Source organism: Chelonoidis abingdonii, chromosome 9 (assembly GCF_003597395.2).
Source record: "Chelonoidis abingdonii isolate Lonesome George chromosome 9, CheloAbing_2.0, whole genome shotgun sequence".
NCBI lineage: Eukaryota > Metazoa > Chordata > Testudines > Testudinidae > Chelonoidis > Chelonoidis abingdonii.
The window spans coordinates 55,015,183-55,032,081 of NC_133777.1; the positions used below are offsets into that span (position 1 = coordinate 55,015,183).

At 39.3% G+C, this 16,899-nt stretch overlaps 1 protein-coding gene across 1 annotated transcript in view; it reads left to right on the plus strand.

The window, feature by feature from the left end:
- OTUD7A (OTU deubiquitinase 7A) overlaps window positions 1–16,899 on the plus strand; it is a 119,685-nt gene that overhangs the window by 81,661 nt on the left and 21,125 nt on the right. Inside the window, exons 7-8 of the mRNA XM_075069564.1 lie at window positions 3,262–3,389; window positions 7,862–8,011. Coding sequence (XP_074925665.1) covers window positions 3,262–3,389; window positions 7,862–8,011 — 278 coding nt within the window. The remainder of the gene's footprint in view (window positions 1–3,261; window positions 3,390–7,861; window positions 8,012–16,899) is intronic.

Below are 16,899 nucleotides of genomic sequence, written 5' to 3' on the forward strand. Positions count from 1 at the left end.
GGAGGAGTTGACCCAGACTGTGGGTTCCACCAGAGGGGAAGATCACTGAGGTGAGCAAATCTGCCAATAAGCGCAGGACCCACCAAGGTAAAGGAGGAACTTTGTCACACACCTTAGGAATGTTTTTCATTTGGAGTGAAAATGAATCAATGAGGACAGAAAGGGGCTTTGAAATAATGTTGTAAATAAGTAAATCCTGTTGTACATAGATTTGTGATTCCACATCCTTCAAGATATGAACCAAAAAGTTCTATTTGTGCATAATAATAAGAAGGGCACGTGTGTCACTGTTCACTTCTCCATCTCACCAAGAAATATATTAAGTAATGTGTGCCCTATTACACAGGATAGGGCATTCCACTGTTAATTTGACAGAATGTCTAGGCTGCAGTGCCAGTGTTGATTTGTCATAGGTCTTATTCATCATGGAATCTATATGCTGTGTATGTTTTAAATAACAATCTATTAGCTGGGTATAATTTCTTCTTTGTCTGACTGTCTCTCTCCCTTCTTGCCTATCGTCTTCAGGTTTTTAACATGTTGTGTTGTCTCCTTCTACCTACACTGCTGACAACTTCTCTGCCCACTAATGTGCCAGACATAACACAAGGCGAGGCTTCAAAATGACTTAATGACATGCGGGTTAGTAGGGAGAAGAAAACAACAGTACTTTACTACTAGAAAAATTGCTGATGGAGGAAATACAAACTTATGTAAAATTTTCAGTAGTTCTTACTATTGTGGTGACTGAGTGGCCTCCAAGACAGAGTTCAGCCAAGTCAAATAGAGGGCTCAGTCTATCTGCCGAATAGAACATATGATAGCTTTGTTCTTGAAGTCTGGATCAGAGATTAATCAGTGTTACAACAAATGAAAGACCTTTTTGGCCTTGTTTGCGAAGGTGCTGACCACTTGTAGCTCTAGTTTTTGTCTTGGATAAACTAAAGGCCTGATGGAAAACTCACTGAAGTCAATGGGAGGCTTTTTATTGACTTCAGTGGGTTTTGGATCAGATCCTCTATGCTAATTTAAGGGAAAACCAGATGTCTGTGGCATTCAATGACCAGCATTTTAGGGCCATATTAAAGATCTAGAAGATGCTGGCCCCTACTCTTTAATATACTATGTCTCTGTTCTTGCTGCTGCAACTGCTGGGCTGCTAGATGCCAGAATGTTTTGAGTGTTCTGTATACTTTCCACCCTGTATTTCAATATGATGAAAACATTTGTGTGTGTGTACACAGACATATGTATATATACATGTATGTGAAGAATGTAGAATCTTTGAAAATGTGTATTTGGGGGGAGTCTAATTCATTTTTGGTACCACAAATCTTTCTTTTTTAAAAAGTAATATTACAAAGTTGTTTAGGTTTCTGAAACGACATTCTCAGGAATATGTATGACCCTCTAGATGTAGATGTTGGTTTAATGCTTTCTATTTGTCATGTTGACTTTTGTCCTTGTGGCACTTGATACTACTAGCTCTCAGTATATGGACCTTGTATGAATCTTATAGGTACTGACCTGTGTGCTCGACTGAGCAATTATAAATTACAAGTCTCACCTTATGTGTCACAAGCATTGTAGATGTAATTTTTGCTGCTTGCCTAAGCTTTGTACTCTGTAATCCTCTTGGGTAACAGTGATTAGGAAATTTAATCTGGGTTTTCACTGCAATGTACATGGCACCCAGATTCCTCATTTGTCTCTTTTAATGGATATCCAGCATTTTCTGTCATTGCTGGTGCCTTTCAGACATGAGATTATGAATTGAACAGAAACTGTCTGAAGATCACCCCAGATAGGATTGACATCATTCTAATTTGGCAACAGCATCGTCTGCGTACTTGTCTCCTCCAAGATCTTTTTGTAGGCAATTTGTTCATTTTGGCCACCTTTGAAGTTAAGGACTCTGGTCTAGTAATTGATATGATCTGATGTACAGAATTATCTTCTTTCTTTGACACAAAATGTCTTATCGGCTGTGAAATATTACCAAATAACTCCCCTTTCTTGGGCAGCTAGATGCTAAAAGGGCATTCTGCTCTTTCATCATGTAGAGAAAGTATAATAACTTTCTGGTGTCATTAAAATAAGCTTAATTATATATAAAATATGAAGGGAGAAAAAGCTGACATGTAGAAGTCTTTTTTCAAGTGCTCAAGAGCTTAAATTGACCTCCAATTAAATTTTGCATTGTTTTTCTAAATTCCTTTCTTTTCATGCATGACACTTTCCAAGTTACTTTTTAAGTATTTTAAGTTACTTTCTCATTATGATGCTGGGTGAGCTTTTGCTTGGGCTATTGTTGAATGTTCAAAATATAGACTGGAAAAAAATGTCTGTAAAAGCAAAAACATTAATGATCAGATATTTTGACTTAAGAATTGCTCTTAGTTTGATATTTGTTTTATTCTACTAGTGCCACACGAGATTTTGTCACTGAACTATATATAGTACTCCGAGCTCGATCTAGCTCTTGTGAGTCAGTGGAAAGACTCCTATTGACTTCAGTAAGAGCTAGATCAGACTCATTACAAGGTCACCATAAATGGAAGAGTCAGATGTTCAGTAGTTTATTCTGTAGTCTTGTATAGCATTTTGACTTTCATGAACTCTTGTCTTAAATGTGAGCTGCTTACATTGCTTCTTTTTTGTATGACTCCAGAAACAAATGTCAAAGCTGGTCAGTGAATGGACAAGAAAATTAATTTGAAGGAGATTCCTCATCTCTTCCCGACCCACACCCTAGTTTTTTTTCTTTTTCTTGTTGTGCGTATTTTGATACTGACTAAAAGACTTAGAGGCACAGGTTTAGAGACTGAAGTCCTCTCTCCACAAGACAGGTATGACATTGATAACAGAAGTGCCAGCTTCCTACACTGCCATACCAATGTGCCTCAACCTTTACCTGGAAGGTGTGGGAGAATACTTGACTTTCCAGCCTTGGTTTCTCTACAGAGGGTGCCAAAGGTGATGGTAATTTTAGTGATAGGGACGACCATCCACTGGGAGCTTGGCTGAGAATCACATAAAACTGGTGGCTACCAAAATGTATCAGATGGTAAAGATTTCAATCACTACTAATCTAACCTGAATTTGAAATGAAGACTGAAAGAGAAAAAGTTCCATGTGTCATTGCTAGTTCATGTGAGACCCTTATTTGCCTCTTTCTCTTTGTCTATTTCATAACCTTGAGGGGAAAAAAATCTTCATTTGTAAGTTGATCAGCTGAGGTCATTGTGCTATGTTTTCCAGAGTTGATAATTCAGAAGATCCAGTGTATGAGAGTTTAGAAGAATTCCACGTTTTTGTCTTAGCACATATATTGAGAAGACCAATTGTTGTTGTAGCAGACACCATGTTAAGAGACTCAGGCGGAGAAGGTAAGTTTTTCATTAGCACTTTATGCACCTAGCTAAAGTAAATAAATGTAGTTGCCAAGGAATTTTAGAGCACAATACATTTGTCCATTGTAACAGTCTTTTTATAATAATGTCCATAAACAAGGAGTACCAGTGCAGAGCATTTCAGGGATTTTAGATCTGAGGAGCCCATCATCTTTCATGGGACTTGATTCATGTGTCTAAAAGCATATACAGCACTATGAACATTTGCCCCATTTTCAAAACAATATTGAAATTCAGGGAATCCATACGAGATTTATAGGGCAATCAAGCTCTGTTAGCAAAGTTCTAATTCTGCTGTATTCTTTTCTCCTTCCACACTCCACAATCATCATTTTCTATCAGTGTTTATGCTGCTTTTACATTTTTCCTTCTTATGCATTTCCTTCTAAAATTTAAGCCCTTATTTAATATAAAAGTCACGGAATTTAAAAATACATTCTGTAGTTGTATGCCTTATCTAAAGCACATTGAAGTCATTGACTTCATTGGGCTTTGGATCAAGTCCCGGGTCTAAATACATTTTTAAGGATAGATCAACTTTTTATGTTTTTCTATTGACTTATTAAAAGAGGGTAGGCAAATATTACAATTCATGTGAACTTTTTTTTTATTTTTTTATTTATTTTTAATGTGAATTAGGACACCAATAACAAACCACTAAATAGTGAATTGTGCAATGTATCATCAAATCAAATAGTATGAAAACAATTCGTGCACTAAAATATGTTCTGACAAAGTGGTTTGAACCATTTCAAGTAATGAACGCATTTATAAAGTTCAATTTGTTTGCACACAAAAAAGTGAAGTTCATCCAATAAACTATTCACTATGAATAATTTGCCCAGTTTCCTTTACAGTCCTGTTTTTTTCTGAATATTTTTGCATGTTATCCTATGATGGGTCTTTGTATGTAGTAACACTTATTATTAATGTCATCTCAAAATTCCCACTATAAGCCTCTGTTTACAGTTGCTTATAACTTTGCCAAAGTATAACCACTTAGGCTAAAATTTTCCATGCTGAGTGTCTGCCTTAGGCTGAATTCTTTAGGCAAATTTCAGCTAAATTTGTTTGGCTGTTTCTGAGAATGAAGCTGGGTGGACTTGTATTGTTTGCCCATGTTAAAAACAATTCTAGTGATCTCTTCTTGGAGAAGCTCTAACACCCTTATGCTCTGGAGCAGGGATTTGAAATTTGGCAGGGCTGGCCTTAGTGTCAGAGAAGTGCCTTTTGCCATCCCCATCTAAATCCACCCAAATTTTGCAAAGTTCTAAGCCTTTGAAAAATCACTGTTCACACATGCCCTGGGCCAGGCAACTTTAATTCTGGTATTTCCTAACTTGCAGTCTTAATAGTGTTCTCGTAACATAGTTTTCAGTTCACCAGCAGAGTTGGAACCTTTAAATTCACTCACCAAACCTCTGCCACTTGAAGTTAACAGCATAAGTGATAGCAATAGCAAGCTGTCATTCTCTATGTGGACCAGCACTGGGGAGAGGGAGAGGGGATGAAGCACACGCTTTGCCATGAGCAAGCATGAACTGCAATTTTTGTAAAGACTTGGGCGTTGGCTACACTGGCGCTTTACAGCGCTGCAACTTTCTCGCTCAGGGGTGTGAAAAAACACCCCCCTGAGTGCAGCAAGTTACAGTGCTGTAAAGCGCCAGTGTAAACAGTGCCCCAGCGCTGGCGCCGTGACCACACTCGCATTTCAAAGCGCTGCCATGGGAGCGCTTTGGAGTTTCAAGTGTAGCCAAGCGCTTATACACTTGGATAAAGCTTTTTTTTTTTCTTTAGCCTCATTCTTGGAAATTCCTGAACCATTTTGGCTAAAATTCATCAAACATCTTGACAGTCACCCAACATGTGAAATTTCAGCTCAAATGATTATAGTTTGCCAAACTTATAGGCAATCAAAAACAAGCTCTTATCATGAGAAGTGTTAGTTTAATATTATGCATAGACAGTGCTAGCATCCCTGCCTATATCACCTAGTGAATAATGCACAGTTAAATAGATCATCACATTAAAAAGTATTTTTTCCTGGTGCAGATTTTTCAATACGTTTTCCCACATTTTTGCATTACTAATGTAAAGCAAGTGTTGAAATATGAGTTTAACTGAGGCAGGCTTGAAAACTAACAGTGTTTAACATGTAGATAGTACTTTCCTCTTCAGAGTGCCTTTGCAAACATTAATTCATCTTTGCTGCCTCCTACCCAGGTGTGAAGTAGGTAGGTGTTGTTAATTATCCTCGTTTTACAGATGGGCACACTGCGGCAGAGATTAAGGGATTTTTCTAAAATCACAGAAGGAGTCATTCTCAGAGCTGGATTTAGAATTCAGGAATTCCTAGCTGCTAGTCTGTTGTTCAAACCAGTAGACCATGTTTACCTTTCCAAGAAGAAATGATTAGTGGTTTTGTGGGGGCAAAAAAAGGTGTTTAGTCACTGCTTAATGGGATATTGTTCTGAGTGTTATAGTTATATGAAACTTATGACTTGCATTACTGTCTCATGTATAGTATAAGAGCCTCTGTAAAATAATGAGGCTCCTGTATAATAATACATTAATTGGTACTGTGACATTCCTCTCTGGTGTTATCTGGACCGGTGATCTGCTAGGTCACTCCAATCCTTCACTCTGGGAGCCAGCCTTACCCTGCTCTGCTGTGAGAACCCCCACTCCTGGGTTGTTCACGCACAGCCTCTGGCATGTAAGCTGCTCCTTGGCTTGTGTAACTGAATGACACTAGCCAATATCTCCAGGTCCAAGACACAACCCTTGGAACCTCTGTCTTGCAGTGTCCAGTTATGCCTGCTTGACGCTGCCATCTTAAGTTTGTCAATTTAACAAAGAAATTGATACGTACCAGGCTTGTTATCCCAACGGGAGTCTGACATACTTGAAACCAAATGCATTGCATCGGGTAGAATAAACAAACAGATTTATTAACTGTAAAGAGAGATTTTAAGTGATTATAAGTCAGAACATAACAAGTCAGATTTGGTCAAATGACATAAAAGCAAAACACATTCTGAGTTGATCTTAACACTTTCAGTGCCCTTACAAACTTAGATGCTTCTCACCACAGGTTGGCTGGTTGCTCTTCAGCCAGAGACTCCCCTTTGATCAGCACTCCAGTCACTTGGTATGGTGTCTGTAGATGTAGGTGGAAAAGAGTGTGTGTGAGAGAGAGAGAGAGCATGGCAAATGTCTCTCCCTTTTATCATGTACTTTTTTCCCTCTTGGCTTTGCCCCCTCCCCTTCAGAGTCAGGTGACCATTACCTCATTGCAGTTCCAAACTGACCAAAGGAAGGGGGATGACTCCCTCGAGAATCTAACAGATTCTTTTGTTGCTGCCTAGGCCAGCATCTTTGTTCCTGTGAGGCTGGGCTGGGTTTGTCCCGTACCTGCCCTGATGAGGTGTGAACTGCTTCTTCGTTCTTGGAGAGTTTTTGCCTGGGCTTGCTTTAAGCCATGAGGATACATTTTCAGCCCCATAACTGTATACATGAAATTATAGCCTATAACATTACTTAACATTACTGTAACAGTTACTATAACAATGAGGCTCAGTGCATCATGAGCCTTCTGAAGACACTCAGCATGACAAACTTTGCATTGGATACCACACAATCATTTTACAAAGATGAACAGGGTGGTGTATGGTGTTCACCGAGGTACAGAGAGTCACAGGTACATTTAAATGTTCAGGTACCCATTCTCTAAAACCTCTGCCACTTTAACAAAAACAACTAGAAAATGTAATATATGATAATAAGTTGGCCAAATCAATGCATGAACAGGGCTTAGAAAAAATCCTTCCCTGATATACAATAGTTGAATGAAATATCAAAGAACACAAAGGAAAAAGGAACACACACACTTGAACTCTCCCCTTGCAGAGACAATACTCGTAACAAATTGTAAATAAGCACTATATATACAACAGAAATCAAAGAAAATGTGTTTGGCAAAGAAATCTAGTAGCCAAGGAAATAATGAGACTACATTGCCAAAAAAAAAAATGTGATACTGCATCTTTGGTGCCAATAATGAGAAACTTTTCCTTGTAACTAAAAATATTCCATGGAAAATTCAATTCTGCTCATATGTATCAGACATGAAGATTCTGTTGTTTTCCAGTTACATCTTCACTAATAAACAATTGCAATTAGGAGAGAATTTGGGACAGGAACAAAATTGTTTCATAATTATTTCTAAATTCATAATTCCTTTAAAATTTTACCATGAGACTTGAACTGTTCTTTAGACTATTTTCATCAACAAAGAATTAGGTTTTCCCCTCACTTAACACTGCCTGCTGATAATGTTGAGTAGTGACTGGTATAAATTATATAGATAATGTCAGGGTCCATTTACTCTCTCCATCCCATTTTTTATGGCTTTTTTATTTCAAGAAATCTTGCATCTGTCTTCGCAGCATTTGCACCTATCCCATTTGGAGGAATTTACTTGCCACTGGAAGTTCCACCTAATCGATGTCACTGCTCACCTCTTGTCCTGGCTTACGATCAAGCGCATTTCTCTGCTCTTGTATCTATGGAACAAAAAGATCAACAGAGAGAACAAGGTATGGCTGAGAAATTTCCTATCTAGTCAATATTTTGTGGTGAAGTGGAATGTGAAGTGCTAATTGCTGTTTTTATCTTATCTAAAAGGAAACTGCACCCATTGGATTTTACTGGGTAGGCTCATTTTAATCATCTAAGAACAAGACTGGAGCCAAGAACTCCTGAGTTCTAATCTTTGCTCTAATACTGATTCTCTCTCTGACATTATGCTTTTAACCTCTTTGTGTCATCTTACATATATGGAAATGAGATACTACAACTTACTTGTTTTACACTAGAGATCCTGAAGGCAGTCATTAATTAGGGTTAGTAAAGTGTCCTGAAGATGAAAAGTGGGTCACTCAGTTGTGACTGAAAGCTTACACAGGGTATGTCTACACTGCGATGAGGAGATATGATTGCAGCTCATGGAGGAGCTCATAGCCAAGTTAGTTTTGATCTAGCTAGATCAAAGCTAGCTCTATTACCAATAGCAGTGTAATCAGGGCAGAATGGCTGGTGGCACAGGCTAGTCTCCTTAGTACAGCCCTGCCCAGGACCTTGGCTAAATGGCTAGAAGTTGGACCATGCTAGCCATGGCTACACTGCTATTGTTACTGGAGCTAGCTTTGGTCTTGCTGTGTGCTACAGTCACACCTCCTGACTGAGGTGTAGACATACTTTTCATTAGGGGTATCTTTTGAGTTGTGTATTAAACATATTTTTCCTTTAAAAAAAATAAGTTAAAACTTCGAGTTCTGATCCGCTTGCTGACAGCTGTTCTTCTGCAAAAAAAAAAGGCTGTATAAAGATATTTTACCATAGGTTTGTATACCAGGTTTCAGTCTTTGAAATATTGGGCTAAGAATGAGAAGAATCTTGGGGACAGATTCAATCCTACATCAGGAGTCGAGGAGCTGATCATGGCTCCCTGACCCTGAATGCCAATCTGCACCAGCCTCAACGATGCTTAGGGTATCTGCTCAGCTAATCTAATGGAAGTCTCTAGTGTAGGGTCCTTAATGGACTATATGCTAGTGGAGGACAGGCCGAATTCCACCACATCTTTCCCACAGCACAAACCCTATTCTTGGGGTGATGGGATCACTAGTGCAGACTTAGATGCGGCACATCTGTGCCAGCTGGGATTTCTCCTGTGCCAGAGTAGTTCTCTGCTGAATTTTTGTAGCCATTTTCCGGCCTCACTGTAGCACTTCAGAGATGTAAAGAGGCCAGATCTCAATAGAGAATCCACCCATAATTGTACAAAGGCTTTGTTATCCTCCTGCTGCATATGTGTTTCTCATTACAGTTAGAAGTAGGAAGATGGTAAACCCTTTTGATAGTAAAATTCTTAGGTTTCTTTAACTAGAGCATCTTAACACGTTGCAGGCTCAACCATCGAGCTAAACCTGAGGCCTTACTGGGCCCATGTTATTCCAAAGCTTGTAACTTCATGCAGGGCGGTGCCCAATGTATCTACCCAGGCTCACGAGTGCTCAGGCCTCCTCACAAGTCCATTCCCCCTCAGTACTGATGGAAAGGTAAAGTTTAATTCAGAGGAAAGACCATTAGTGCATCCTGATCTCTGCAGGTTCAGGAAAGCCTCTCCCGACAGACCCCAATAATATTATCCCCATTGAGGGGAATCTAACCCCGGCTGCAAGGACAACTCACCAAAAAGTGTGATCCTGTGAAACAAACCATCAGTTAAGTGAATCACAAAACTCATGATTACTCAGCAAGTGCAGACATTTCTGCTGATTGACACTGATACTGCATGCAATCAGGAACGCAAATGAGATGGAAAAGAGGGTGGGATTTGCATGATTCTGAGGGTTGGAGCAGGGGTGGTGCTTCCTCCCTGTTCTGCTTTTTATGGATGGCAGTCCACTGGCCAATCCCATGGGCTTCAGCAGTCCCCTAGCCAGGAGGGGCTGAAATGGTCCAGCCTGCACTTTGGTGTGGCTTACCTTCTCAATCCAATGCCATCTGTAATAGCCAGCGCCTCTGATTGACTGTTTGAGTTACATTTTTGGAGGGTACTATGTAGTGTGAGGAAAATGTATAGGATGTCAACAGCAATGTTCTGATTGTTAAACCAGAATGGAAATTTGGTTTATGATCTGTGACACAGCTCACATATGTACGCAGATATTGCAGATGTCCATGTGGCAAAAATACATGTTATCAATCAACTTATATATCCCTTTTCTGGGGAAAGAATGTGGCAGCTTTCATTTTGCGAGTTTACGTGAAATTATTTATGTTGCCTTTGAACCCTGTGTTTACATTTTCATACATGTGCAAGCTGTGTGCATGTGCAATGACAATTTCCATGCTTCTGCATGTAGTCACAGCAACTGTGTGTGCAAGGAACATTTATGCAGATAACTGTTCATTGGCTTGTGTAATCACTACAAATGCACACACAATCACCAAAATCCATATGTATAGGCAGTTATAACCACTTGGAGACGGATGTACCTTGAGAATTTCTAATTGATTTTTTGGAGGGAATGGTTGAGGGAGTTACAATACACTGTCATGAATAGGAAAAATTTGGTTAAACATTAAACAATACTGGTTTTCCCCAAACAGCCACTAGATAGAGGCAATATTTTATACTGAACTCTAAAATTTTCATATGAAATAGCTCTTATGAAAATATCAAGTTGCTCTTCTACAGATGGTAGTTATTTCTAGACATTGAAAGTTTAACCAGTTAGCCACCAACAGCAACCCTTCACCATTCTAAGTGACATGTACAAAGATGTCCTCCTGACATTAGCGGTACCGCATTCATTTCAAACCTCACTTCGTCTGATCCCTGGCAATACATGTTCGGTGCCATTTAATTGTGAAAGATGCAGTTTTCCTCAAAGTTGATTGTTATGCTGTCTATAATGGCTCATGACCATGAATGACTACCTGAGAGCAGACTGTCAAAAACAGGTCAGACACCCCCAAACTGGTGATTTGTTTTATATTTAGATTTCACCAAGCCAGTAACATATGTGAACTCCTGGATCACTTTGACAGTCTCGCCATGGAGTTACAGACAGTTCCCTTAGACTCTTCAGTCTATCTTGCCACAAAAGCAAACCGGACTTAGTGATAAATGGTCACTTGCACCAAAAATCACACAATATTCAGGTTGCTTCCAGTGTTATAAGAAGCACACAAGATCTTTTATAGGGGAGAAGGCAAAAACACTCCATTTATTGAGAATACAGCAGTTAGTATGTGCTTTTCAGTTACACACACACACACNCTGACTGTTTGAGTTACATTTTTGGAGGGTACTATGTAGTGTGAGGAAAATGTATAGGATGTCAACAGCAATGTTCTGATTGTTAAACCAGAATGGAAATTTGGTTTATGATCTGTGACACAGCTCACATATGTACGCAGATATTGCAGATGTCCATGTGGCAAAAATACATGTTATCAATCAACTTATATATCCCTTTTCTGGGGAAAGAATGTGGCAGCTTTCATTTTGCGAGTTTACGTGAAATTATTTATGTTGCCTTTGAACCCTGTGTTTACATTTTCATACATGTGCAAGCTGTGTGCATGTGCAATGACAATTTCCATGCTTCTGCATGTAGTCACAGCAACTGTGTGTGCAAGGAACATTTATGCAGATAACTGTTCATTGGCTTGTGTAATCACTACAAATGCACACACAATCACCAAAATCCATATGTATAGGCAGTTATAACCACTTGGAGACGGATGTACCTTGAGAATTTCTAATTGATTTTTTGGAGGGAATGGTTGAGGGAGTTACAATACACTGTCATGAATAGGAAAAATTTGGTTAAACATTAAACAATACTGGTTTTCCCCAAACAGCCACTAGATAGAGGCAATATTTTATACTGAACTCTAAAATTTTCATATGAAATAGCTCTTATGAAAATATCAAGTTGCTCTTCTACAGATGGTAGTTATTTCTAGACATTGAAAGTTTAACCAGTTAGCCACCAACAGCAACCCTTCACCATTCTAAGTGACATGTACAAAGATGTCCTCCTGACATTAGCGGTACCGCATTCATTTCAAACCTCACTTCGTCTGATCCCTGGCAATACATGTTCGGTGCCATTTAATTGTGAAAGATGCAGTTTTCCTCAAAGTTGATTGTTATGCTGTCTATAATGGCTCATGACCATGAATGACTACCTGAGAGCAGACTGTCAAAAACAGGTCAGACACCCCCAAACTGGTGATTTGTTTTATATTTAGATTTCACCAAGCCAGTAACATATGTGAACTCCTGGATCACTTTGACAGTCTCGCCATGGAGTTACAGACAGTTCCCTTAGACTCTTCAGTCTATCTTGCCACAAAAGCAAACCGGACTTAGTGATAAATGGTCACTTGCACCAAAAATCACACAATATTCAGGTTGCTTCCAGTGTTATAAGAAGCACACAAGATCTTTTATAGGGGAGAAGGCAAAAACACTCCATTTATTGAGAATACAGCAGTTAGTATGTGCTTTTCAGTTACACACACACACACACACACACCATGCACACAGTCCTGCCAGTTGATGTTTATAGTTACCAGTCCAGAGTCTGGATCAATCTAGTGGCCATCCAGATTGGTCGCAGAGGGAAGCAGGGCTCTGTCGGTCACGGTCCGATGCTCCTGGAGTGTGGCAAGATGAACCCAAAGCCCATGACAAAGCACTCTGTTCTTATGGTCTCGTTTCTCTGTTGAAGTCTATGGATTTTGCTGTATCAGTTTATGACCAGTTACTCCTTAATTGGTATCTTTTGATGTAAACATTCCAAAACACCTTCGAGAGGGTCATCCTGTCCTGGATTTGATTTAATCAATTGTCTTCAGGTGTGCCAGCCTCCACCTCAGGATCGTCAATCTGCCCTTCCTCAAATCATGGGTGCTCGTTGATGGTTCTCTAGCATCAATAAGTCTTGATAAGTGTCTTCACTCCTCCTTTCTTGACCCTCTGATTAACAATTGCCTTCACACCTTATCTTTTCCTGATGCATGCATTCCTCATTCACACAAACAGTCTTTTACAGAGACCTTTGAGAATCTAAATAGCAATATTTTATATCGAGCAAAAAGACATTATAAATTAAACCTTGCTAAGTTTTATAACCAAAACAATTCACACTGAGGCCCAGGACTTCAGCGTTCCTCTAATCTACTTAACATAGGCACAGTACAGGTTCCTGTCTCTTACTAACTAAACCTTAAAACAAAGAATTAAAAAGGGCTAAATTTGTAATCCAAATGGGAAACATAATCACATAGTCCCAGAGGGTCATTCTTTTCTGCTATTCAACAAAGGTGGCTGGCAGGATGAAATCAAATCATACATTAATTTTCATAGTACAATTATAAAATTCTGCTCCTATACCTGTTCAAAAAGGCTAGTCATTTACCCTAGATCAGCTGATACCCTACATCTTACACCAAAGACAACTCCTGTAGGCAATCCTGTAGTAAACTATCTAAAGGTTTATTAATTAGGAAAAGAAATGAGTTATTGACAGGTTTGTCATAAACAGATAGCTAAGGGTTAATGTCTATTTCACCTGCAAAGGGGTAACCAAACACCTGACCAGAGGACCAATCAGGAAACCGGATTTTTCAAAGCTCAGGGAGGGAATTTCTGGGTGTGTGTCTTTGTCTCTCTGTTGCTCTCGGCTCTGAGAGTGAACTGTCTCTCTCCAAGCTTTCTAATCTTCTGTTTCCAAGTGTAAGTACAAAGGTAGAAGACAATAGGTTTTTATATTGTTTTTGTATTTACATGTGTGTAGTTTGCTGGAATGTTTTAAATTGTATTTCTTTTTGGATAAGGCTGTTTATTCATTTTTCTTTTAGGCAATTGACCCTGTATATTGTCAACCTTGATACAGAGAACAGTTTTATGTCTTTTTCTTTCTTTTTATATAAAGCTTTCTTTTTAAGACCTGTTGGATTTTTTCCTAGTTAGAACTCACCAGGGAATTGGTGGGGAGGAAGGAAACAGGGGGAAAGGGAAAATCTCTTTCTGTCAGAGTTGCAAAGCTTACCTTTGCAGGGACTCTGACTGAGGGTGAAAGAAACTTGATCTCTCTGTGTTTGCATTTCAAGGACTTGAAACAGGGTGATCGTCCAGGGCCATCCAGGGAGGGGAGGCCTGGGAGGAAATGAAGAGGAGACAAGGGGAGGGCGTTATTTCCCTTTGTTGTAGACTCAGGGCATCTGAGTCTTGGGGTCCCCCAGGGAAGGTTTTGGGGAGACCAGAGTGCGCCAGACACTGGAATCTGGCTGGTGGCAGCGCTATCAGATCTAAGCTGGTAATTAAGCTTGGAGGTTTCATGCTAGCATCTTATTTTCTGAACTCTAAGGTTCAGATATGAGTAGGAAAGCTATGATAAGGTTAGAACAAGCAAACTTATATGCACAAATGAGTTAGCCTCTAAATCCCAAAAGTGACAGAGTTGTAGTGATCTGTCAATTCAAAGTGTTTTTTAGGGCAGACCCCAGAGGTAACCCCCAGGATCTCTGGTTTCACTTTGGTTTCTCTGGCCCTGTGAGAGTTCAAACAGCAAGGAGATGAAAAATCTTCATATCAACTATTTTTATTTCCCCTCTTCCAGTGTTCAAAGTAATGCGACAAGGCCTCCTGCATGTACTTCTCCTTGGATGGATAGGGCAATTAACAAAGCTTTTGTCTTTTAATGGCCCACTTAAATTTTGATAGTCCTCCTGGATCGGCAGAGGGAACCATTCCAGTGCCTGGGTTCATGAGTTCAAAGCAAACATTTTGCAAAGCTATAAAGCAAAACTTACATCTTTTCTTATAGCCTCGAATACCAACATTACAGGTGAGATAAATGCATGCAGCAACTTACAAGCATTTCATAGAGTCTGAACACTGAATACATTGTTATAAGATAATAGCTATTTTGAGCAAAACTAACATATAGGTGAACTGATTTGGTCTTCAGCTATGAGTTGCAGTTCTTAGCTAATGCCTGCAGCTTGGACAAGAGCTGGCATCTGGTTAATGGTGCAAATGCTGTTTTCCTCAAATTTGATAATGGATACCTGCTTTTGTTATAATGAAAAGGGACTCTGTTTTTGTAAATGCCGCATTGATTACAGCTTGACAGATCAGTACAATACAATTTTACATATATCTCTTTGTATATATAGAATTTTCACACACAAAACTCTTCATCTGTGTGAAGAGAGTGAAATTCACCCCCGTTCAGAAGGTCAGCATAATGCCAATGTACTAGTTACTCCTACTTAAGTCCTCAAATATGTAATAAAAATGGAGAGTCTTTTGTTTATGAAATAATATAAATGGTTTTTCCTCCAATGAGAGCCATCAAACACATTTTAATCTCTTTTGCAAAATGTACAGAAATTATTTTGAATTATTCTTTTTTATAAATTTTGGTCTGAACTCTTAAATCCTGGAAGCTTAGTCATCCACAGATAGAGGCCACTTTTGAAAATTTGGGCATATTTTCCTCAACCTTTTTACTCGACCCAGAAACATTTGCTGCTGGCTGACAACAGAATGGAGAGTACAGGTGTTGGCAAAATCACTAGAAATAAATAATGTGACAAAAGAAGTTATCACATTAAAAGCTAAGACAACTTAGATTGGGAGGTCTTTCAGGGAGGGACTCTTTTTATGTTCTGCATTTAGAACCTTACACAGTGAGGTCCAGTCCATGACTGGGGATCTTAGGCATTATGGGTAATACAAATAATAACTAATAATAATAATTACAAAGTTTTGTGGCAACATCATGACAATTAAAATTGTTTCCATTAGTGTATACTTGCACTATTACAAATTGCTACATATGTGTATTAAAGGACCAATCCTGCAAATACTTGCTATTGGGCATAGCACTAGCTATTATGATTGGTCCCACTGAAGCCAAATCACACTAGTCAGCATTATGCCCAGTGGCAAGTGTTTCCAGAATTTGCCCCCACTACTGTGGAAGAAACAGTATGATATTTTATTACATTAATTGAAAAAGAGTATGTTGTGTAATTAACATTGTATCATGCAGAAACATAAGGGCAGAATTAAGGTTGTGTGTAAAATGTTGATTTTTGTCATTTTCTGACTTTTGAATGCTTAAACAGGCCCACTCACTGTACACTTATTTGTAGACATGCTTGGATGGAATATAAACTAGAGTGGTTATCTTTTCTACTGTGGGCCAGATCCTGGCCACTACTCCAGGTGCTTTGTGACATTCCATCAGCACAAAGCACCTGGTCTTGTTCGCTTGGGGAGTCTTCCTGTGTGGAAGTCTCCTGTAGTGTAACAGCTCCTACAACAATTCCCATAGTGGCCAAAGTGTTGGGAGCATTGATCGATCAAACAGGGTATGGCAAGAGTTTCCCTATGCTCTAGTAATTCCTGGCTACTGAAATGATCCCCTACTGCTCTAGCTTATGCAAGGTACCAGACCAGCCTGGTATGTCACCAGCCATACTATCAGGGGAACATAAATGTAGCTTAGTGATAGACACCTTTGCTCCCCACTTCTTTTGGTTCTGCATTTAGTAAAGCTCTGTTCTTCCACAGAAGCTCGCCCTTAGTCATTAGTTGAGTCAGAATTCCAGTTAGTTTCTTTTAGTAGATCTGAGTGCAGAAGAGGTTATCATCCTACTCTACGTACAGCTACCTGGATGAACACTATCTCATTCAGACTCATGACAGACTTGGCACTAGGTGGTAACTGGGCTATTGTGCAATTTGAAAGACACCTCTACCTGCAAAGAAACTGTCCATGGAAAGTTTCATTGTATGAAGTTCAACTAAATACAGTCCATTACTCTAGAGGCTTAGTGTTTCATTAGAACCACCTCCCCCTCTTATATTCTTTATCAGTGGTGGGAA